At 35.3% G+C, this 26,350-nt stretch overlaps 1 protein-coding gene across 2 annotated transcripts in view; it reads right to left on the bottom strand.

Moving 5' to 3' along the window:
- Positions 1-26,350, bottom strand: part of PPP4R4 (protein phosphatase 4 regulatory subunit 4) — a gene marked incomplete at its 5' end in the record, with an annotated part of 118,879 nt that overhangs the window by 62,619 nt on the left and 29,910 nt on the right. For both annotated transcript variants that reach the window (XM_082648798.1, XM_082648797.1), the window contains one exon: positions 14,640-14,742. In XM_082648798.1, coding sequence (XP_082504924.1) covers positions 14,640-14,742 — 103 coding nt within the window. The remainder of the gene's footprint in view (positions 1-14,639; positions 14,743-26,350) is intronic.

Consider the following 26,350-nt stretch of genomic DNA (forward strand, 5'->3'; position numbering starts at 1 on the left):
AGCTAGGGGAATCACACTTCAGACTATACTACAAAGCCACAGTAATCAAGACAATATGGTACTGGCACAAAAACAGAAATATAGATCAATGGAACAGGATAGAAAGCCCAGAGATAAACTCACGCACCTATGGTCAACTAATCTATGACAAAGGAGGCAAGGATATACAACAGAGAATGACAGTCTCTTCAATAAGTGGTGTTGGAAAAACTGGACAGCTACATGTAAAAGAATGAAATTAGAACACTCCGTAACACCATACACAAAAATAAACTCAAAATGGATTAGAGACCTAAATGTAAGACTAGACACTAAAAACCCTTAGAGGAAACACAGGAAGAACACTCTTTGACATAAATCACAGCAAGAACTTTTTTGATCTACCTCCTAGAGTCATGGAAATAAAAACAAAAATAAACAAATGGGACCCAATGAAACTTAAAAGCTTTTGCAAAGCAAAGGAAACTATAAACAAGACGAAAAGACAACCCTCAGAATGGGAGAAAACATTTGCAAATGAATCAACGGACAAAGGATTAATCTCCAAAATATAAAAACAGCTCATGCAACTCAATATTAAAAAAACAAACAACCCAATCCAAAAATGGGCAGAAGACCTAAACAGACATTTCTCCAAAGAAGACATACAGATGGCCAAGAAGCACATGAAAAGCTGCTCAACATCACTAATTATTAGACAAATGCAAATCAAAACTACAATGAGGTATCACCTCACACCAGTTAGAATGGTTATCATCATAAAATCTACAAACAACAAATGCTGGAGAGGGTGTGGAGAAAAGGGAACTCTCTTGCACCACTGGTGGGAATGTAAACTGATACAGCCACTATGGACAACAGTATGAAGGTTCCTTAGAAAACTAAAAATAGAATTACCATATGACCCTGCAATCCCACTACCAGGCATATACCCAGAGAAAACCATAATTCAAAAAGACACATGCATCCCAATGATCATTGCAGCACTATATACAATAGTCAGGTCATGGAAGCAACCTAAATGCCCATCGACGAATGGATAAAGATGTGGTACATACATACAATGGAATATTACTCAGCCATAAAAAGGAACAAGACTGGGTCATTTGTAGAGACGTGGATGGATCTAGAGACTGTCATACAGAGTGAAGTAAGTCAGAAAGAGAAAAACAAATACCGTATATTAACGCATATATGTGGAACCTAGAAAAATGGTACAGATGAACCAGTTTGCAGGGCAGAAACAGAGACACAGATGTAGAGAACAAACGTATGGACACCAAGGGGGGAACGTGGCATGGAGAGGGGGTGGTGATGTGATGAATTGGGAGATGGGGATTGACATATATATGCTAATATGTATAAAATGGATAACTAATAAGAACCTGCTGTATAAAAAAAGAAAATTTAAAAAAATTTAAAAATAAATAAAGTAGCCCAGCCTTTGCAGAGAGAATAACCCAGTGTCAAGTCATCTGACTCATGAAACTGGATTAAGCGAGACTTTATTGCTAGTGCAGTTAAATGGCTGTCAGAAGAAAACATATTCCTTTCTAGAGGAAGATATTACCCTAGGTCTCAAACACTTCTATGAATAATTTGTCAAAGACAAGATCAAGCACACAATCAATAATATCCAGGCACACAAAGAGATAATATGAATGAGAACCAGAAGATGCAACAGGAAATAGAAAAGTTCCAAAAGGAGCCCCAGGTATTGGTGCTCTCTGATACATCCCTGGTTCAAAAGAATAAAAGATACAATTGAGAATTTTGACAGAAAAATCAGATACTTTTTAAAAAGGATATGGCGGATTTTTTCAAGAGCTAAACAGAAATTCCAGACCAGAAAAATACAATAATCAAAAGCAACTTAGACACAGATGAATTAGTGAACTGAAACATGGGCCAAGATAACACTCAGAATGAATCACAAAGAGAAAAGGATGGAAAAGAAGATAAAGGACATAGAAGATACTATTAAAAGGTCAAATATATGTGAAATTGGAGTCCTCAAAGGAGAGAAAAGATTAAGCAGAGCATTATTTTAAAAGATAATGTCCGAGAATTTTCCAAATCTGACAAATTAAGCCACAGATTCAAGAAGCCATACATGTGCTAGAAAGAAATCTCCATATAGATAGGCCAAAATCCTGTTCATAAAACATCTATTTACAAACAGCCCAATCAACAAATGAGTGGAAGATCTAAAGAGACATTTCTTCAAAGAAGACATACAGATGGCCAAGAGGCACAAGAAGACATGCTCAACATCACTAATTATTAGAGAAATGCAAATCAAAACTACAATGAGGTATCACCTCACACCGGTCAGAATGGCCATCATCAAAAAATCTGTAAACAATAAATGCTGGAGAGGGTGTGGAGAAAAGAGAACCCTCCTACACCATTGGTGGGAAGGTAAATCAGTACTGCCACTATGGAGAACAGTATGGAAATTCCTTAAAAAACTAAAAATAGAGCTACCACATGATCCAGCAATCCCACTCCTGGGCATATATCTGAAGAAAACCATAATTTGAAAGGATACATGCACCTCAATGTTCATTGCAGCACTATTTACAATAGCCAGGTCATGGAAGCAACCTAAATGCCCATCGACAGAGGAATGGATAAAGAAGATGTGGTACACATATACAATGGAATATTACTCAGCCATAAAAAGAACAAAATAATGCCATTTGCAGTGACATGCATGGACCTAGAGATTGTCACACTGAGTGAAGTAAGTCAGACAGAGAAAGGCAAATATCATATGATATTGCTTATATGTGGAATCTAGAAAAATGGTACAAATGAACCCATTTACAAAACAGAAATTGAGTCACAGATGTAGGAAACAAATTTATGGTTACCAACGGGGAAAGGGATAAATTGGGATTGAAATATACACACTACTATATATAAAATAGGTAAGTAATAAGAATCTACAGTATAGCACATGGAACTCTATTCAATATTCTGTAATGACCTATATGCAAATAGAATCTAAAAAAGAGTGGATATATGTATATGTATATAGTTTCTGTATAGCAGAAACTAACACAACACTGTAAATCAACTGCATTACAATAAAAAATTAATTTAAAAAACTGAATGTGAAATACATTTTCAGGCCAAAAAAGAAAAACAGAATTTGTCACTAGCAGATTTGTACTAAAGGAAATACTAAGGGGTATTTTTCTTCAGGCAGAAGAAAAATGATTCCAAATGGAAACACTACAGGCAACAAAAAATGACAAATATGTGGGTAAATCTAAATAAATATTGATTATATAAAACAGTAATAACTGTGAGTCTTGAAATACATAAATAATTGAAATATCTGACAACAATAACACATAAATAAGAGCTCATATTATCAGAAAGAAGGTAAAAATACCAATGAACATTAAACTTCGGTAATGTGTCTTCATTATAATCCCTGAGGTCACTAACAAAGGAAAAGTAAAGGTGAGTTCCAAGCTAACGGGAGGGGGCGTAAAGTAAAGTAATAAAACCACTTCATTAATTCAAGAAAAGGAAATAATTGACAAAAAAAGAACACCAAACAGAAAAAACAAATAAATAGTAAGATAATATATGCAATTAAAAGTAAATGGATGAAATGTTCTAATTAAAACAGAGTCAGATTGGATAAAAAATAGAACCCAAACATGTTGTTTACAAAATTAATCTAAAACATTAGGATAAACCACAGAGTGGAAGAAGATATTTCAATACATAACCAACAAAGGACTTGGATTCAGAATACATAAACATTAGTTTGTGGTATATTATATGGATATACCACAATTTGTTTATCCATTCACCTGTTGATGGCCATGTGGATTATTTTTCGTTTTGGCTATTACAAATAGAGTTGCAATGATATTACTGCAATAATTACAGTTGTAATTACTATTACAATTATATACAAGTATTTATATAAACACTTGCTTTAATTTCTCTTAATCCTTAGAAGTGAACTGGTTGAGTGATTCAATAGGTGTATGTTTAAACTTCTGAGAAACTGCCAAACTGTTTCCCTAAGTGGTTGTACAATTTTATTGATACATTTCCACCAACAGTGTATAAGAGTTTGAGTTGCTCCACATTCTTGCCTATACTTAGTATTATCAGGGTTTTCTTTAGTACATATACTCTAACAGGTGTATAAATTTATTTGCATTTATCTAATGACTAATGATACTGAACATCTTTCGTTTATTGGCTATCCACAAATCTTTGGTGAAGTATCAGTTTAAATGTCTTGCCTTTTTTTAAATTGGGTTGTTTTATTACTGAGTCTTGAGAGTTCTTTGTGTATTCTGAACACATATGCTTCATCACGTATGTGATTTATATTTTCTCCCATTCCATGACTTATTTTTCATTCTCTTAACTGCCTTCTGAAGAGCAAAAGCTTTACACTTTCATGAAATCAAATTTATCAAATTTTTCTTCTATGGATCATACTTTTAGTGTCATATATATAAAGAAATCTTTGTGTAACCCAAGGTCACAAAGATTTAGTCTTATGTTTTCTTCTAGAAGTTTTTACCATTTTAGTTTTTAACACTCAGGTTTATGATCTATTTGGGGTTAACTTCTGTATATGGTACAAAGTATGGACTTTTTTCTCAACTGACCCAGCACTATTTGTTGAAAGGACTATCCTCTCTGCAATGAATTGCCTTTGTACCTGTGTTAAAATCAACTGGGAACATATCTATGGGCTTTTAAAAAATCTCTCCGTATCGCCCACTGATTTGTCTTTATACCAGTATTCATAGTCTTAATTGTTATGCTGTATATTAGGTCTCAAAATCAGGTAATAAAAGTTTTCCACCTTTCTCTTTTTCAAAATTGTTTTGGCTATTCTAAGTCCTTTGCATTTTCATATGAATTTTAGAATTCACTTACTTTCTACAACAGAAAAAACCCTAACCTGCTGGAATTATTATTTTGCATTAAATATATAGATTTATCTGAGAAGAACTGACATAATAATATTGAATCTTCTGATCCATGAACGTGGTGTATCTCCGTTCACTTCGTTCTTTTATTATTTCTCTCAGCAATGTTCTATAGTTTTCAGTATACAGGTCTTAACACATTTATCAGATTTATCCCTAAGTATTACATACTTTAATTGTTTAAGAAAAACTTCAATTTCCAATTGCTTATTGCTAGCGTGTAGAAATACAATTTATTCGTACATTTATCTTGTATCCTGCAACCTTTCCATACTCAGCAGTTCTAAATATTTTTCTTTTGTAGATTGCTACATAGATAACAATGTCATCTGACAGAAAAAGGCAGCCTTATTTCTTTCTCTGAAATGTGGATACCTTTCACTTCTTTCTGTTGCCTTTCTGCACTGGTTACAATACCTAGCACAGTGTTGAACAAATGCAGTAAGCAGTGTACACTCTTGGCTTGTTCCTGATACTAGGGGAAAACATTCAGTTTTTCACCTTTAAGTACGATGTTACCTGCAAGTTTTTCACAGAGGAGGTTCCTATCTATTCCTAGTATGATAAAGTTTGGGGGTTTTTCTCCAGGAGTGATGTTGGGTTTTGTCAAATGCTTTTCCTAAATCTACTGAGATGATCAGATTTTGTTTTTCGTTTTGTTTTAGTTTGTTGATATGATGACTTATACTGATTAGATTTTGAATTTTAAACCAACCCTAAGTTACTGTGATAAACCCTGATTGGTCATGATGTATTAGCCCTTTTATATTGCTGAATTTGATCTGTTGTTTTTCAAAAGATGTTTGCATCTAAGTTCATAAGGGATAGGCATCTATAGTTTTTTTGTAATGTCTATGTCTTATTTGGGTATCAGGATAATGCTAGCCTCCTAGAATCGCTTGTGAAGTTCTTACTTTATCCTCTATTTTCTGGAAGAATCTGTGTAGAACTGTTATTATTTCATTTACATTTACCTTAATTTTTACCACTTCTGGAGCTCTGCATTTCTTCACGTAAATCCAATTTCCATCTGGTATTATATTACGTCTGCCTTAAAGAACCTCCCTCACCATTTCTTATAGTGTAAGTCTAGTACAATGAATTCTTTCGATTTATTTATCTAAAACCAAAATAGTTTTTTGCCTCCATCCTTGAAAGATATTTTCACTGGGTACAGATTTCTTGTTGATCTTTTTTGCTGTTGTTGCTTTTGCTTGCAGTACTTTTAATACACATTCCACTGCTCCCTGGCCTGCATATTTTCCGACCATAAGGCTGCTTAATTCTCACATTTGTTCCTCTATATTTAACGTTTCTTTTGCCTCATTTTCAGCAGTTTGATCACGACGTGCCTAGGCGGACGGTGCGTGCGTATTTACCTTGCTTGGCGTCCTCTGAGCTTCTGGGGTCTTTGGCTTGTTGTCATTGATTAATCTCAAAAAAGTCTTGGCCACTATTTCTGCAAATAGTTCTCTCTTCTCACATTCTGAGACTTTGATTGCACGTGTATTATACCACTTTATACTGTCTCAAAGCCACTGAATGCTCTCTTGTATTTTTTCATTCTTTTTTATCTTTTTGTTTGTTTAGATAACTTCTACCTTCAAGTTCACTGATCCTTTCCCCAGTTGGCCCTGTTGGAGAAACGCTTCATCTCTGATATCATCCTTTTTTTATTTCTAGGATTTTCATTTGATTCTTTTATAGTGCCCAACCCGCTGCTGAAATTTCCTGTATGTCCGTGCATGTCACTGTGAGGAAGTGGGCAGTGCTGTGTCCCCTGTTCCCCAGCAGCAATCATCACCATACCTGCATCACCAGAGGAGGTCCTCTCCAGTCTCCTACCCCGGCCAAGGCAAGCAGGCCTGGGGAAAAGAGCTCACAAGTGAGTGCAAAGTTCCCTTGTGTCTGCAGCTCTGAGTTATTCCAAACTGACATGTGAGCCCACAGATCAAACTTTAAAAACTTGTCAAAATTTTAGCTGATTTTTTCTAACAATTCTTTGGGGTGGCCACGTCTTCCTCTTACACTCTTGTCAAAAGTCAGTGTCTCTGTGCCCCATCTTTCCTCAGAGAGCTCTTCTGAATACAGTTCACTTGATTGCTTTGTGACCACTTCTGACGGGCTCAAGAAAAGTTATGATGATGTGAATTTTGTGAACATGCCATTGTTGTTAGAATGGGAGTGATGTTTTCTTGCACACATCTATATCCTAAGTAGAAGTGGAACTGATTGCTTTGCTTCTGAGCCTTGAATATTCCTTACTCTCTTATAAGCTTAACCACACATTTAAAAGAATGCTTGTTGGTACTTTATCTAGAGCTTCTAGATGTTCTGATTTGGGAACATATTCTAGGCTATCCGCTTCACCACACTGCCAAAAGCCTAGTTAATCCATACAGTTTTAAATCAAACATTTCAGACCTTTATTACAGTGGAGTATGTGAATATCTTCTTTGTTTTAGAGTCTTGCAAGGATTGTAAATTAAAATATCCATAAATTATCCTTTGTATCATCCAAATGCCTAAAGTCAGAAAACAATATTCAAGTATTTCTGTGATAACGGTGGTCCCGTTATCACAGAAATAAAAGATTTTCTAATTAAGAAATTCAGAAGTTCCAGCTCATTTTTATCTTAGGCAGGATAAAAATAACATGATTGAATGACTAAGAAGCACATGTGAGAACACTGGTCTCCACTAGAATTTAGCTTACTGAAAGGGAATATTTTTAGATCTATTAAGAATATTAGCTTATGTAACTTTTTATAAATGCCCAGAAAAAACTATATTTGCAGCCAGTGTTTCCACTGAATTTACTACTATTGTCTAATAATTAATGATGTTACTCTATTTTGTCCTTAAACACAAATGGATATACATAAAAAGATATAACACAGACATTATTTTCAAAATGCATTGTGATCAATGTATTTTTATTTTTCAGCTGTAAACCATAGAAGAAAGAGTCATTTTATACCATCTGTCCATGCTCTCTAATTCCTTTGGTTAATACTACTTCTTTTTTTCTTAGTGAACTGGAAGAATAAGTTACACAATTTTATGCTTCCTATCCTGCAAAAACTCCTCATAAGGTCAATTCTGACCCTGATGATTTTTCTCCATCAATCTGACATTATAGGAATAACTTCACTTTCTTCTTCACCTTACTTCACATCAGAGTGTCCTTCAATGCTAAGCCTGTCAGTAGAGTCCTACTCTACTGCGGGCCCTTTATGACCTGTAGGGAGTTGGAACATCATGTTCTGGAACATCATGTTCTGCTTATTATGTATAACTGTGTTGCCTTTACAAAATCCTTGTGCTTTTTTCAGAACTTAACTCTTAACTTATCTCAGAAAACATCACCTAGAGTGAGGAAGACAGGTACTTTTATTTTTGAACTGCAAACCAAAGGAAAAAGCAATTTGTATCATCTGTTTGTGCTCTTTAATTCTTTTAGTTAAGACTATTTCTTTTTTCCTTGGTGCACTGTAAGAATAAATTATATAATCGTATGCTTCAACAAAATATCATAGTCAAAACACTGAATTTTTTAAGCCTAGATTTTCTCAGCTGTCAAATGAGAATAAATACATGGTGTGGAGTTGTTATAAGAGGTTTAAAAGGATGTGTCTAAAGCGCTGAGCACAGGGCCTGGCCCACAGGAAGGGTTCCTCACATTATTATTATTGGTTATTCACATATCCGTGCTACTTGAAATAGACCTTCAAAAGTAAGTAAAGCTTTTAGTAACAAATATATTTATTTACATAGTAAAGGCTATCTATAAAGATTTTAAAATAAACTTTTAAAAATCTGCCTCTATTCAGTAGATATAAAATGCTCAAATAATCACATTGGGGAAAACATAATATAATAAAAGTAGAACTAATGAATATTTTCAGAATCAAAAGATTCGTAGACCACATCTACTGATCTCAAATGATTAAGTTTCATATTGATGAATTATGTCTCTTTTATCCTTTCCCTATTATATATCTTTCTCCCACTCCTCCCCCAAAAACGGTCTCTCTAGAAACGTAAGTCAGCATTATATCACTCCACTGATATCCTGTTTTTACTTCTCATCCAAAAATGCCATTAGTGGATCAAGTGTCACTGGTCTTTCAGGTAGACACTTATTGTCTCAGAATATCAAGCTCAATCAATGCTCATTTTAAAATTATTTTTGAGTGCCTGTTTTTGCCAAGCACTGTTCTAGATTCTGGGGATACAGTGATAAATCAGACTGACAAGCCTTCTGCCCTTATGGAAGAAAGAGAAAAGAAGGGTAGGTGATGAGGTCAGAAAGCTAGTCAGGGTCATTTTAGGGCATGGTAAGGAGTTTTCCTCTATCTGAAATGGGAAGTTACTTGTATTACTTTCCTGTGGTTGGTATAATAAATTAGCACAAACTGAGTGGCTTAGAACAACAGAAATGTATTCTCTCACAGTTCTGGAGGCCATTAGTCCTAAATCAGTATCACTCAGCCAAAATCAAAGTGTTGGCAAGGACACACTCCCTCCAGAGGCACTAGGTAGAATCAGTTACTTGCCTCTTCCAGCTTCTGGTAGTTGCTGGCATTCCTTGGCTGGTGGCCTCATCACGGCAATCTCTGTCTCTGCCTTCACACTGCCTTCTCCTCCATGTCTGGGTCAAATCTCCCTCAGCTTTCCTCTTATAGGGATACATCTGATGGCATTTAGGGCCCACCCAGATAATCCGGGATAATCTCCCTGTCTCAAGATCCTTAACCACATCCACAAAACCTCTTTTTCTAAATAAGGTAACATTTACAGGTTCCAGGGATTAGGACCTGATATCTTTGGGAGGCCACTGTTCTGCCTACCACACCACTTTAGTAGTTTTCATTCAAGAAGAAAAGATAAGACTGATCTCTCTGAAAGATCTTTAAGAGATCTCACTGAAGAAAAAAATTAACTATGTGAGATGATGGAGGTATTAATTAATTTGATTGGGGTAAGCATTTCACGATGTATACACATATTAAATCATCACACTGTACGCGTTAAATATATACAATTTTATTCATCTCAGTAATGCGTAAATTGATGCTAAATAAATAAATAAATGAACGATCTCTCTGGCTGAATGGGCTCCAGGGAGCAAAGGGGAAGCAACAGGTCCAGTAAGGAGGCCTCTTGCAATAGCCACAAGAGAGATGACTCAGGCTGAGGAACTAAAATTATATATTACATATTTGTTGCAGTCACGATGAGCTAATGAAGAGGTTGTATAGCAGTTAAGAGGCCCAGGAATCAGACTCCCTATTCAAACCTAATTATACCGCTTGCTAGCACCGTGACTTTGGGCAAGTTACTCACCTAAGTTGCTTCTTCCTCAATCAAGTGACCCTTACAGAACTGCCATGAGCATTCAAAGAGATAAAAATGTGTAAAATGTTTGACAGAGTACAGTGCCTGACACATTGTAAGACCTCAATAAATGACCTGCAGTTATTTTTATCTCTTCCTGACGTTGCACATTTTTTAATAGACAATTTTACGCCTTATTTTGGTTCCCAAAATAAGTGAAAAAACAATAACAGCATTCAATAACTCAACAGGTAGAGACTTTTTTTTTGCACTTCATTTATAAAGGAGTCACTGATATTACATGGTTAATTATATCATTATTATTTCACATTTTATAAAGGACGACAGTACTTTAGAAATTTATCCTGACAAAACAAATTCTTTCATTTCTAGACAACCAGAAGTTCAAGTCAAATCTAACATCCAATATTAATTCAACTTAATATATTGTGGAAAGAATTCAAACTTAATCAATAAAGACCACAGAAAAAACCTGTTTTCTTTTTCAAAAGATACCCTAGGATTAAATCATATAAAATAGATACAACTACTACAGTTGTTCCTTGAACAATGCAGTTTAGGGGAGTCAACCCTCCACGCAGTGGGAAATCCACATATAACTTTACAGTCGGCCCTCCCTCCATATCCCAGGTTCCGTAACCACAGATTTAACCAACTTCTGATCGTGCAGTACAATGGTACATGTGTATTGAAAAAGTCCAAGCATAGATGGGCCCAACCAGTTCAAACCCGTGCTGTTCAAGAGTCAACTGTATATTCAGAAGTGTCTCATATCTAGAATTAGATAGAGAATTTAAATTGGAGGTCAAAATATTTCCTTTCTGGACTCTTATTTAAATTAACCTTGAGATGAGTGATCTAACTGCACTATCCTTCGTCATCCACTTAGATATAACTTAGAAAGTAAACTGAAGAAATACTGTGGGTTAGCTCAGTTCTAATCCTGCCTCTCTTTCTGCCACTTTATTTTTAACCTTAAATTCCTTCATCTCTAAAACAGTGAAAATAGCAACCTATTTTTTAAACCATTTTTCAGTCAATTCATTATTGTAAAGATAAAATACAAATTAAAAAAACCACAAAAACAGAATCAAAAACATTTTGTTTGGTGAATTTTTATAATACATAAGCCCAGAAATATCTCCATCACTTTATCTGATGTTCCTTAAGGTAAAGAGAAGGTACAGCAGGAGTTCTAAAAGTGGCTTATACTACTGTTATAAATATGAAAAGAATCTGGGCAATGATTAACTTCTTACATAAAATAATTATTATTCATGTCTTTAAAGTCTCTAAAAATAAGCCATTCACTGAAGGTTAGCACTGGAGCGTATTCAAACTATTTTTCCCCATCGATTTAATAAATTATCAACCCAGACACTCAAAACCAGCAGAACCATACGGAAGCTCAAGCCAGAAATAATCTGGAAGTCATCCCTCGCTTTCCACATCTGATCCATTATGTAGTCCATTCTCTCCCAATAAATGCATCTTGGATGTATCCACCACTCTATTGTCCTAATTAGCCGCCCTCATGCTGCAGCTTCCCAACTCCTGCTCCAATCCACCCTCCACACAATTAGCAAATGATCATTGTAGCATGTCCGTGAGATAAGTCACCGCCCTGCTTAAAGTCTTCAGTGGCTCTCCACTGTCCTAGGAAAGAGCAACACTTGCATATGCTCCGTCACTGTCCTCTCTTCGATTCACAACCCACCCCCACCCACTGGACTCCAACCACGCTTACCTCTCGCAGTTCCACCAAACTCTTCCTGCTCTTTCTGCCTGGACCACTCATTCCTGACTACTCAAATGGCTGTTTCCTCCTATCCCTTCAGTTTTCAGTTCCTCAAAGATGTGTCCTTGTCCTTAACCTCCCAAAGCATAGTCAGTGTCCTCCCACTTTCCCAACTCTCCCAATGGCCCCCTTACTTGATCCTGTTCTTTACACTCACTCACTTGTTTAGTGTCTGTTTCCCCCTCTGGAAACGTCCTTGGGGGTGAGTTCTCTGTTTTGTTCACCTCTGTTTTCTCAGTGCTTAGAACCTGGCACACGGGAGGTACTCAGTAAATTTTTATGAATGAATGAATGAGAAGGCCGTTATCACTAAATGCTCATTTTGAGACACAAGATTGCTTTTTTTATAAAATTAGCTAAGAAATTATGGCCATGGCAAGAGTGAATAAAGTGGCTATGTGCAATTTTTGTCATACCTTTATCAGTTGGAAGTAACCACTCACAGAAGCAAGGCAGAATAAAAGAAGGTTCTGTGAGTACCAACAAGTCTTAATAGTATCTGAATACTATGATTTTAAATGATTTGCTCATAGGTTTTAGAATTTGATGTGGGATTGCTTAAATGTTTAGCTGCCTACATTTTGTATTAAACCCTCTATAAAAGTCATTATTATTGCCCCCATAAAGAAGTGTTTCCCATTTGCTTAATTCTTCAGCATTTTTACATAAATCAGAATCACACAATTAAATACTCTCCTATGCTTGTTCTTTAATTGTTTTCCATAGTCTTTATGTCTTCCTGATATAGAATCTAATCTGGGGCTGTTTTCTACCTTTTTTAGTACAGGGCAAAATAAATGAGAATCCTACACAAATAGCTGCTACTAACATTTTCTTAGTATATATTCATTAGTATACATTTTCTTTACAACCCTTTCTTCAGTTAATCTTCTGCATTATGAATTAAACTTAATAACTTTAAAAGCTTAATAAAATCTTGCCCTCTCTAACTCAGTTATATAGTTTCTGCAGAGACATTTGGTTCTTTGTATAAATATGCTCTATATGTGAGTATATAATATCCTTTACACATTCCCATGAGATCAAGATTTCTCAGGAGTTATTATTTAGTTAACTTTATTGTGAACTCATTAGCAAAGGATTTTTTTCAAAATAAGGTAGAGACCACCTAAAGCTCACTACTGTCTACCCTTCATCTTTTACTCTTGCTTTATGAAACTTTTAACTTGCAGTATGCGGCCTGGGGTCTGGATTTAGCCTGCTCAACACAGAGTGTACATCGTGCTCAGTATTTTTAGCTTTAAATTTCATTTGCTTATGTACAATAACTCCTTAGTTAAGACGACCTAATCACCTGTTCCCTTCTACTACTGTTTAACTGGTACTCCCAGGTGACATGCTAACAAGCTTAGGTCAGTTAATATCGCTTCAGTTGAATGTGAAATTAAACCTAGACTGTGTAGACTTAATTCCATTGAAATTATGGAATGATTTGGGAAAAACAGACATGAAAAAGCTTCATTCACTTTTGAATCACACGTGATACTAAAATAAACATCTTCTCAATTCACCACTGTAATCAGTAAAAAAAAAAAAAAAAAAAATCCGTATCGCCTGCATAGAAATGTGGACATCTTATAAAAATAACGTGGTATATCCCTGATCTACGTCACTGGAAACATGCCATATATGCCTAAAAATAAAACCCAAGGACACACTAATAATTACAGTATTTTAAACACATATAAATTAATTTAAAAATTATAAAAAAGTTAAACCAAACAGAAAGCCAAAGCAAAGTCTACAAAACTCACTATTAGCAAACAGAATCCCCGTTAGTAGGTAACCTCCCTGACCCCAGTAGTATTGTAAGCTCCCTGAAGACACAAAGACGTCATCTGTTCTGTTCATTCAAGTTCTAATAAAGAACAGCACTTTGCATATGGTACAAATAAATAATAAATAGCATGTATTAAATATTTAATATTATATATTAATAATGAGTAAATATTAAATAGTCAGAGAAAAGAAAGTTCTAGTAGATCAAATATTTTGTTTATGGCAGAAAAACTAATTCCGAAGGAATTTAGGAAGCAATTAAATATAAAACTAAAACTGCAATGGCCACAATTCAATCTTTAGCAGGCACCACGGTGATTATTAGGACTATCAGTTAAACTATATTATAAATGTTCTAGAAATACTATTAATACATATTTAAGTCAACAGAATACCAAATAAGATAGCTATGATTTTATAAGATTAATATTTTTTTGAGCTACTGAAAACATTATAATGTCTCTACTGAGAAAATGATTAACGAAATCTTTACAGTTTAAGATCTAGATTTCTCCATTTCCATCAGCTAATTTCCTTAAATATTTTCAACATAATTCAAAATGTTTATCATAATACTTCCTCCACTCAAGGATTAGGTACAAAAGATCAGCCATCAAAAGCTCTGAAAATTTCTCCTGACAATGACAATGTACTACTGGGAAAAAAACGGTGAATTCAAATCTTATTTCACAGCAACTTACTCTGACTTTTGGCAAGATTCTCCGAAGTGTCTCAGCAGGGTTCTGTCGCATCAGAAATGGAAGATTTGCAATCACGCTTGTTCCTTGGATATCTTGACCAGCACTTACAAAGAAAACACAAATTTAAAATTTGTAATTATAATTTACATTATAAAAAGCAGGAATTAACTTCAAAACAACTGCTTTTTAATAACGAACACTCAGACTTCTGACAGTTTTAAACTTTAAACACATCACCTAGATATACAAATAAAGCCAGAACTGAAATTTCTGGCTTTTTAAGTCAATCTTATAACAAAGGCATGAAGATATTAATTATGCTTATGCTAAAACAAGATTCTCTATCTACACACACATCTTGCCGAAGTCTAAAAATTTTGAGACCATTACTAGTTACTTTAAAATTCTACCTTATTTTTTCTTGTGACCTGCCAGTTTGCCATACTTTATAAAAATATAAATGATAAGTTTCATTATGGTAAAATATTAATAATCATAACAACAGCAGGGACAGCAACAAAATCAACTACAGCAGAATCATACAACTTTCTTCTAGGACAATGGAACTACCTATTGCACTAGATTGAGTCGCCAGAAACTTAACGATATAGTCTATATTCTTAAAAGTCAGTAGGGTATATTTATATGGTACCTTTTTGACAGAATATTCATTAGGTCACTAAGGTTTTACTAAAATAATCTGTGATACTCTAGTGGCCTAAAAACCTCAGAAAAAGTGTTCTGATTCTTCCAAAAAACCACTTCCATGCAAACAAATTATTTGTTTTAAAACATAAGCTAACCAACGTAAGTGGTGCAAGTACTTGAAATATATATAAAAGATGCTAGTAAATGCGGCACTGCCTCAGAGGGGAATTCCACCTACCCTTAACTGATACCAATTTAAATGTTAATTACTGATGCCGTAATATTTATTTACCTTAACTAAAATTATTTTTACTTAACTCTTCAAATGGAATTATTTATTATAGGTATATAAGACCTTAACATGGTTTTTTAAAGAATTTTTAAAGTATTATATTTACCTGCTTCAGAGTTTTATAAGTTCTGTTAATAAGCAGCATATTCTGATTAAATGAAGCTGCCCTGCTGTGAAAAAAGGCTTTTTCCCTGCTGCAGTATGGTAGGCTGTGAAATACAGGTCAGCACAATCATTCCACTATTCTCATCACTCTCTAAGTGAATACTTTAAAAGACAAAATCAAGAGGGAAAAGAGAAGGGAGGGAAACAGGAGACCCATGCCAAGGTGAGGAGAAGATCAAAAGAGGGAAATTAAAACTGCATATAAGGTACTACTTGTAGTGGATTGAATGGTGGCCCCCCCAAAAAACATGGCTACACCCTAATCCTGGAAATTGTGAATATTATCTTAATTTGAAAAAGGATCTTAAAGAGAAATGTAAATCAAAACTAGAATGAGGTATCACCTCACACTGTTAGAATGGACATCATCAGAAAATCTACAAACAGTAAATGCTGGAGAGGGTGTGGAGAAAAGGGAACCCTCTTGCACTGTTGGTGGGAATGTAAATTGATACTGGGCACATACCCAGAGAAAACCACAATTCAAAAAGACACATGCACCCCAATGTTCGCTGCAGCACTATTTACAATAGCCAGGACATGGAAGCAACCTAAATGCCCATCGACAGATGAATGGATAAAGAAGATGTGGCACATATATACAATGGAATATTACTCAGCCATAAAAAGTAACAAAATTGGGTCATTTGTAGAGGTGTAGATGGACCTAGAGACTGTCATACAGAGTGAAGGAAGTCAGAAAGAGAAAAACAAATATCGTATATTAATGCATATATGTGGAACCTAGAAAAATGGTACAGATGAACCAGTTTGCAAGGCAGAAATAGAGACACAGATGTAGAGAACAAACGTATGGACACCAAGGGGGGAAAGCGGAAGGGGGGTGGGGTGGTGGGGTGATGAATTGGGAGATTGGGATTGACATGTGTACGCTAATATGTATAAAATGGATGACTAATAAGAACCTGCTGTATAAAAAAATAATAAAATTTTTTTAAAAAAGGATCTTGAGATAAAGAGATCATCATGGATTACCCCAGTAGGCTATAAACCCAATAACAAGTGCCCTTAAAAGAGACATCCAGGGGAAAAGACAGAACAGGAGGCAATTTGACCACAAAGCAGAGACTGGAGTGATGCTGCCACAGCCAGAGAATGCTGACAACCACCAGAAGCTGAAAGAGACAAACAGATTCTCCCCTAGACCCTGCTGATGCCTTGATTTCGACTCAGTTGATACTGATTTCAGACTTTTGACTTCCAGAACTGTGACAGAATACATTTCTATTGTTTTAAGCCATCCAGTTTGTGGTAATTTACTGCAGCACCACAGGAAACAAATACACTACTAAAGAACTAAAAGAGAAGAGAAATATCTGAAAAAGTAATGTCTCATATGACAATGACTGGCCTGAAGTAGAGGTTTAGTAAATGTCTCTTAAAAGGATGGATGAATGGATAGCTCACTGCATGAACTGATGTCAGGAATATTTAATATGAATTCAGTGAATTTCATTCACCGAATTTTTTATTCACTAACTTTGCAATTAGTTAAAAAATATGATCACTAATACCTCATAGATGTGAAGACAAAATATTTCATGGGGAAAAAAGCAGAAAACAAAAAATTAAATGGCAGATTTAAGACCCTAAATATCAATAGTTACATTAAAGTTAAAAATCTAACTACATCAATTAAAAGACAGGGACTGGCAGAGTGGATTAAAGAATATTACTCAACTGAATGCAGCCATAAGAAACTAATTTCAAATACAACAGTATCAGCAGGTTGAAAGTAAAGGACAGAAAATGATATATCACAGAAATACAAATCAAAAGAAAGCACCTGTGACCATATTAATGTCAGATAAAGTGGACCTCATTGTAAAGAAAATCACCAGAGACAGACAAGGACATTATATAATGATAAAAGAGGAAGTCCACCGAGAAGACATAGCAATTCTGAATGTGTATACACCAAATACAACTGCAAAAAACAAAAACAAAAAAAACCTGACAGTACTAAAAGGAGAAGTTGTCTAGACAAATACACAGGTAGGTGGAGACTTCCACACCCCTCTCTCAACAACGGATGGAAGTAGACAGAAAATCAAGGATAGAGAACTCAACAACACCATCAACCAATAATATCTAATTAACATTTATAGAATACTCCATCCAACAACAGTAGAATACACATTCTTCTCAAGTTCCCAAAGAATATATACCATGAAAAACAACATCCTGGGCCATAAAAAAGTCCTCAACAAATCATACAAAGAGTTTTCTCTGACCACAGTGGAATCAAACTAGCAATCAATAATAAAAAGATAACAGAAAGCTCTCTAAATTCTTGGAAATGAAATAACATACTTTTACATAATAAATGGGTCAAAGAGGAAAAAATTTTAAAATACATTGAATTGAGTGAAAATGAAACACAAAATTATAAAACTTTCTGGAACACAGCTGAAGCATTTCAGAGAGAGAAATTTATAACAATAAATGCATACATTTATGAAAGGGAAGAGGAAAAAATCTCAAATCATTAATTTAACTTTCCACCTCGAGAGCTAGAAGAACAAATTAGTCACAATGCAAGCAGAGGAAGGAGATAATAAAGAGCAGAAATTAATGAAATAAAAACAGAAAACGATAGAAAAAAATAAATGAAACAAACACCCGGTTGTTTTAAAGGATCAATAAAATTGACTAACTTTTAGCAAGACTGACAGAGTAAAAATGAGAGAAGACACAAATTACCAATATCAGGATTGAAACAGGAGATATCACTATAGCCCCTGCAGACATCGAAAGGATAATAAGAGAATGCTGTGAATAATTCTACACACATAAAATTGAAAACGTAGACAAAATGGACCAATTCCTCAAAAAACACAAACTGCCACAACTCACCCTCTACGAAATACATCATTTGAAAAATCCTACAATTATTAAGGAAACTGAATTCATATTTTAAAACTCCTGAAAAAAATCTCAAGGCCCAGATAGTTTCACTGAAGAATTCTACCAAACATGTAACAAAGAGTTAACAGCATGCTACACAATCTCTTCCAGAAAACAGAAGAGAACACTTCCTAAATCACTTATGAAGCTATTATTACACGAACAACAAAACCTGGAAAGATTGTAAAATATACATATATATGTACATAGTAAAAAAAAAAATCTATATATACACATATATACATGCACATATACATGTGTATATGTGTGTATATACACAAACAACACACACACAACAATATCCCTCATGAATATATATGCAAAAATTCTTAACAGGGAAAATGCTTAAGCATAAAAAATGCTTAACAGGCAGTCCAGTGGTTAGAACTTCACGCTTCCACTGCAGGGAGCGCAGGTTCAATTCACGGTCAGGGAACTAAGATCCCACAAGCCACGTGGCCAAAAATAAATAAATAAATGTTCAATATCAAGGAAAAAAAAAACACAATCAAAAAATGGGCAGAAGACCTAAATAGACATTTCTCCAAAGAAGATATACAGATTGCCAACAGACACATGAAAGAATGCTCAACATCTGTAATCATTAGAGAAACGCAAATCAAAACTACAATGAGGTATCATCTCACACTGGTCAGAATGGCCATCATCAAAAAATCTAGAAACAATAAATGCTGGAGAGGGTGTGGAGAAAAGGGAACCCTCTTGCACTGTTAGTGGGAATGTAAACTGATACAGCCACTATGGAGAACAGTATGGAGGTTCCTTAAAAAACTAAAAAAGAACTACCATACGACCCAGCAATTCCACTACTGGGCATATACCCTGAGAAAACCATAATTCAAAAAGAGTCATGTACCACAACGTTCACTGCAGCTCTATTTACAATAGCCAGGACATGGAAGCAACCTAAGTGTCCATCATCGGATGAATGGATAAAGAAGATGTGGAACATATATACAATGGAATATTACTCAGCCATAAAAAGAAATGAAATTGAGTTATTTGTAGTGAGGTGGATGGACCTAGAGTCCTGTCATATAGAGTGAAGTAAGTCAGAAAGAGATAGACAAATACCATATGCTAACACATATATATGGAATCTAAAGAAAAAAAAATGGTTATGAAGAACCTAGGGGCAGGACAGGAATAAAAACGCAGACATAGAGAATGGACTTGAGGACACGGGGAGGGGGAAGGGTAAGCTGAGACGAAGTGAGAGAGTGGCATGGACTTATATATACTACCAAATGTAAAACAGATAGCTAGTGGGAAGCAGCCACATAGCACAGGGAGATCAGCTTGGTGCTTTGTGACCACCTAGAGGGGTGGGATAGGGAGGGTGGGAGGGAGATGCAAGAGGGAGGAGTATGGGGATATATGTATATGTATAGCTGATTCACTTTGTTATACAGCAGAAATTAACACACCACTGTAAAGCAATTATACTCCAATAAAGATGTTAAAAAAAAAAAATGGGCAGAAGACCTAAATAGACATTTCTCTAAAGAAGACATACAGATGGCCAAAAAGGCACATGAAAAGATGCTCAACATCACTAATTATTAGAAAAATGCAAATCAAAACTACAATGAGGTATCACCTCACACCAGTTAGAAGGGGCATCATCAGAAAATCTACAAACGACAAATGCTGGAGAGGGTGTGGAGAAAAGGGAACCCTCTTGCACTGTTGGTGGAAATGTAAATTGATACAGCCACTATGGAGAACAGTATGGAGGTTCCTCAAAAAACTAAAAATCGAATTACCATATGACCCAGCAATCCCACTACTGGGCATATACCCAGAGAAAACCATAATTCAAAAAGACACATGCGCTCCAATGTTCACTGCAGCACTATTTATAACAGCCAGGTCATGGAAGCAACCTAAATGTCCATCAACAGACAAATGGATAAAGAAGATATGGTACATATATACAATGGAATATTACTCAGCCATAAGAAGGAATGAAATTTGGTCCTTTGTAGAGATTTGGATGGACCTACTCTGTCACACAGAGTGAAGTAAGTCAGAAAGAGAAAAACAAATATCATATATTAACGCATATATGTGAATTCTAGAAAAATGGTGCAGATGAATTGGTTTGCAAGGCAGAAACAGACACAGATGTAAAGAACAAACCTATGGACACCAAGGGCAGAAGCGGGGGGTGGGATGAATTGGGAGTTGGGACTGACATGTATACACTAATATGTATAAAATAAATAACTAATGAGAACCTGCCATATAGCACAGGGAACTCCACTTCACTGTACAGTAGAAACACAATATTGTAAAACAACTATACCCCAATAAAAAATTAATTAATTTTTTAAAAAAGAACTGTTTTCCCAGTCTCTGCATGTATGGAGGATGGAAGCCCGGCTGTGTGCGGCAAGGAGCGGCCCTGGGAGGCTTCAAAAAAAAAAAAATCCTTAACAGAATATTAGCAAATAAAATATAGTAATACGTTAAAGGAAGAATTATACACCATGATCAAATGAGATTTACTCCAGGGATGCAAGGCTAGTTCAATACTCAAAATCAGTGTAATCCATCATATTACCAGGTTAAAGAAGAAAAATATCACATGATCATATCAATGCAGAAAAACATTTGACAAAATTCAACACATGAACACTGGAATTACAAATACAATATCATTTACAATCACTCAAAAAACGAAATACTAACAAAATTACAGGACTCATATGCTGAAAACACAATGTTAATGAAAGAAATCAAAGGAGACATAATTAATTAGAAAAACCTACTAGGCTCATTGATTGGGAAATTCAGCATAATAAAGATGTCAATTCTCCCAAATTGGTGTACAGGTTTAACACAATTCCTGTCAAAATCCCAACAAGATTTTGGGGAGGTAGACAATATTTTTCTAAAATTTATATGGAAAAGCAACAAAACTAGAATAGGTGAAACAATTTTTAAAAAGAAGAATAAAGTGGGAAGAATTTATCTACTCAATTTTAAGACTTATTATATAGCTACATTAACCAAGACTGCATGGTACTGGCAGAGAGATAGACACATAAATCTATGCCACAGAAGAGAGAACCCAGAAATAGACCTCCACAAATATGTATACTCCACAAGCATGCACAGCTGATTTTTGACAGAGGTTCAAAAGCAATTCAGTGGAGCAAAGACAGCCTTTTCAGCAAGTGGTGCTAGAGCAACAGGACACCCATAGGCAAAAAAAAACCTCCAAAAAAAAAAAACCAAAACCAAAAAAACCCTTGACCTAATTCTCACGTTAACTCAAAATGATTCTATAAAATGTAAAACTATATAATTTTTTAAAAACATAGGAGAAAATCTAAATCTAGGGTTAGGCAAAGAGTTCTTAAACTTGACACCAAAAGCAGGATCAATAAAAGGAAAAACTGATAAATTGGACTTCATCAAAATTAAAAACTTTTGCACTGTGAAAGACTTTGTTAAGAGGATGAAAAGACAAGCAAGCCATAGAGGAGGAGAAATATTTGCAAACTACATGTCTAACAAAGGTGAAGTATCTAGAATATAAAAAAAAAACTCTCAAACTCAGCAGTAAAAAAGCACACAATCCAATTAGAAAATGGGCAAAAGGAATGAAGAGACTTTTTATTGACTGTAAATAAGCACACGAAAAAGATGTTTAACATTGTTAACTATAAGGTAAATATAAAGTCAAACCACAGTGAAATATCACTATATACTTATCAGGATAAAAAATGAAACAAAAAATAATTCCACCACCAAATGCAAAGAAACTAAATCACTCATTCATCGATGGTGGAAATGCAAACTGGTACAGCCACTCTAGAAAAACGTCGGCAATTTCTTAGAAAACTAAACATGCAACCAGCAATTGTACTCTTGGGCATTTATCCCAAAGAAATGAAAACTTACGTTCACACAAAAACCTGTGGATGAATGTTTAGAGCAGCTTTATTTGAACCAAAAACTGTAAACAACCTATAAGTCCTTAAATGGGTGAATGGTTAAACAAACTGCAGTCCATACATACCACAGAATGCTACCCAGCAATGAAGAGGAACAAAATATTGACAGATGCAACAACCTGATGAATCTCTAGAGAATTATGCTGAGTGAAACATTAGCCAACCCCAAAAGGTTACATACTGTATGATTCCATTTATATAACATTCTTGAAATGACAAAATTATACAAATGGAAAACAGATTAAGTGATTTCCAGAGGATGGGTGTGGGGCAGGAGGGAAAAAGACATGACTACTTAAGTTTAACATGAGGGATCCTGGGGTGATGGAAAGCCTACCTATCTTGATTGTATCAATGTCCATATTCTGGTTATGTATCATATTATAGTTTTTTAAATGTTATTATAGGAGTGTTGGGCTGCACCCCACAGGCCCACAAGCCTTGTAGTTGCCCAGCCTCAAGACAGAAGAAAAGCCAGAGACAGCGACAGAGACATCAATGATTTACTGGATAAGGGATCTTACACATCCGAAACAAACGGTCATGGAGCAACACCCCACCACATACAGCAGATGGCAGGCAGGGCATGGCAGCAATCTTCGCTACTCCGGGGAGAAGGAGGGTACCAGTTATAGGGGAAATTGATGTCAGGTTGGCTCATCAGTTACCAAGGAAACCAGCAGCTGGGGCAAGTCCCTCACAGCCCCTCAGGTTAACTACCATCACAAGGGCAGATGTTTCCCTTTATTAAAACTAGGGGGTGGAGCCATTCTGGCTTAAGGATTAGAACAATCACAGCTGGGGCAGGGGGAAGCAGGGTCATGTGAGTAGGGTGTAGGTGAAGCAGGGACTGGTTGGGCGGGGGATGTACAAAGAGCAAGAGAACAGCCATGTGGCCTGGCCTGACCATACGAGGGGGAAACTGGATAAAGGGTACATGGCTATCTCTGTATTATTTCTTACAACTGTCTAGAAATCTATAATTATCTCCAAATAAAAAGTTTATTTTTTAAAGATCAATGTGACAAAATTTTTTTAAAACACATATGAACATATCAATAGATGCAGAAATCTGACAAATCCAACATTCATTCATGATTTAAAACTATCAACAAACTAGAAATAGAGGGGAACTTCTTCAACAAGATAAAGGGCATCTATGAAAAACTTACAGCTAACATCATACTTAAACGTGAAAGAGTGAATGCTTTCTCCCTAATCACGAACAAGGCAAGAACGTTCACCATTACTATTTCTACTCAACATTGTGTTAAAGGTTTGAGCCAGTGTAATAGGCAATAAAAAGAAACAAAAGACTTACAGATTGGAAAGGAATAGGTTAAACTGTAATGTACAAAATAGCTAGTAGAACTGATAAGTCAGTGTGGCAGGATACAAGGACAATATATAAGTCAATTGTATTTCTATATACTAGAAAAAAATCATAAATAGTGATTTAAAAAGCAATCTAGTTTAGATTAACATAAGATTATGAAATACGTTTGGAAAATTTGGTAAAAGATGTGCAAGATCTGTAGACCAAAAACTACAAAACGTGTTGAGAAAAATAAAAAAGACCTAAATATATGGAGAGAGATTTAGCACTCGAGGATGAAAGACTCAACACTGTAAAGAATACTGTACTCCCAAACTGAAGTACAGACTCAACATGATCCCAATTTAAATCCCAATAGGCTTTTTGTAGAAATGAACGAGTTTACTCTAAAATTTGTATGGAAATGCAAAGGAACTAGAAAAGCGGAAACAAATTTGAAAAATGATGAAGTTGCAGGGCTAATACAACCTGATTTCAAGACTTATTATAGAGTTACAATAAACAAGATAGTGTGGCAGTGGCACAAGACAGACATATAGATCAATGGAAAAGGACGGAGAGAGTGGAGGGTGCAGAAACAGACCCAAACATAAATGGGCAATTGATTTTTGACAAAAGTGACAAGACAATTCAATGAAGAAATGATCATCTTTTCAACAAATGGTACTGGAACAAACGGAAAGCCATATGCAAAACACAATGAATCTTTCCCCAACCTGAACCAACAGACAAAAATTAACTCAAAATGAATCACGGGCCTGAATGTAAGAGCCAACACTATAAAACTTCTAGAGGAAAACTTAGCAGAAATTCTTAGTGGCCTTGATTTATATCAAAAAAGATATAAATTCTAACCAAAAAAAGTCAAAAATGAATTTAATCAAAATTAAAAACATTTGTTTTTCAAAGGCACTGTTACAGAAACAAAAAGGCAAGCCATACCCAAGACATATATCCAACAAACAATTTGCATCTAGAATACATAAAGAACTCAAATTAAATAATAATAACATCCAATATAAAATGGACAAAAGATTTCAAAACTTCATCAAAGAAAAATAGACAAATGGCAAATAAACATATGAAAAAGATGCTCAACAAAATTCATCATTAGGTAAATTCAAATTTTAATGACAATAAGATACCACTACACATCCACTAGAATGACTAAAATTTATAAAGATTGAACACACCAAATGTAGGCAAGGATGAGGCACTCTCACACACCACTGGTGGAAATGTAAAATGGTACAACCATTTTGGGAAGGTTTGACAATTTCTTAAAAGGTACACATACACCTACCAAACAACCCGGACATTCCACTCACAGATATTTACCCAAGAGAAATGAAAGAATATGTACACAGAAACACCTCAACACGATATTCATCATAGCTTTGCTTGTAATAGACAAAAATTGGAAATGTCCCAAATGTTCACTAACAGGTGGACAGATAACCAAACTGTGATATAGTATACAGTGCAATATAGTGCTAGTAGTATACAGTGGAATACTACTAGCGGTAAAAAGGAATGAACTACTGATATGCATGACAACATGGGTGAATTTCAAAATAATTATGCTAATAAAAGAAGCCATACTAGGGCTTCCCTGGTGGTGCGGTGGTTGGGAGTCCGCCTGCCAATGCAGAGGACACGGGTTAGGCATCCTATTTTGAACAGTACAAAAGAAAAGGGAGGGGGGGGACTCTATTGGAATTAGAAAAGGTATCCTGAACCACACCTCCTTATAAGGGTTATGAAACGAATTTCACATAAATATGAGACATATACAAGGTCCATGATCAAATTCCATATAGTTATTTTTTTAAAAAAAGAGACTAAGGACTGAACTAATATTCTTAAAGATAATGAAAGACAGACAAGCCCACAAAATAGCTAATTATAACACACTATTTTTCCACAAGCAAAGGAAAAAAAATTAAGAAAATGTATAAGATTGGGCTTCCCTGGTGGCGCAGTGGTTGGGAGTCCGCCTGCCGATGCAGGGGACACGGGTTTGTGCCCCAGTCCGGGAAGATCCCACATGCCGTGGAGCGGCTGGGCCTGTGAGCCACGGTCACTGAGCCTGCGCACGTCCGGAGCCTGTGCTCCGCAACGGGAGAGGCCACAACAGTGAGAGGCCCACATACCGCAAAAAAAAAAAAAAAGAAAGAAAAGAAAATGTATAAGACATAGGAAAAAACCACATGAATCATAATTATGAAAGCTCAGAAATAAGGTGACAAAACTCAAGAATTGAAAGAAAATATCTTGAAAAGATTAAACTATAGAGAACACAAGGGTGAATAAATAAAATAGATAATGCCTTAAGAAAAATAAAAGGTGAAGAGAA

This window comes from Grampus griseus (genome assembly GCF_964374135.1).
Source record: "Grampus griseus genome assembly, chromosome: 2".
Lineage (NCBI taxonomy): Eukaryota > Metazoa > Chordata > Mammalia > Artiodactyla > Delphinidae > Grampus > Grampus griseus.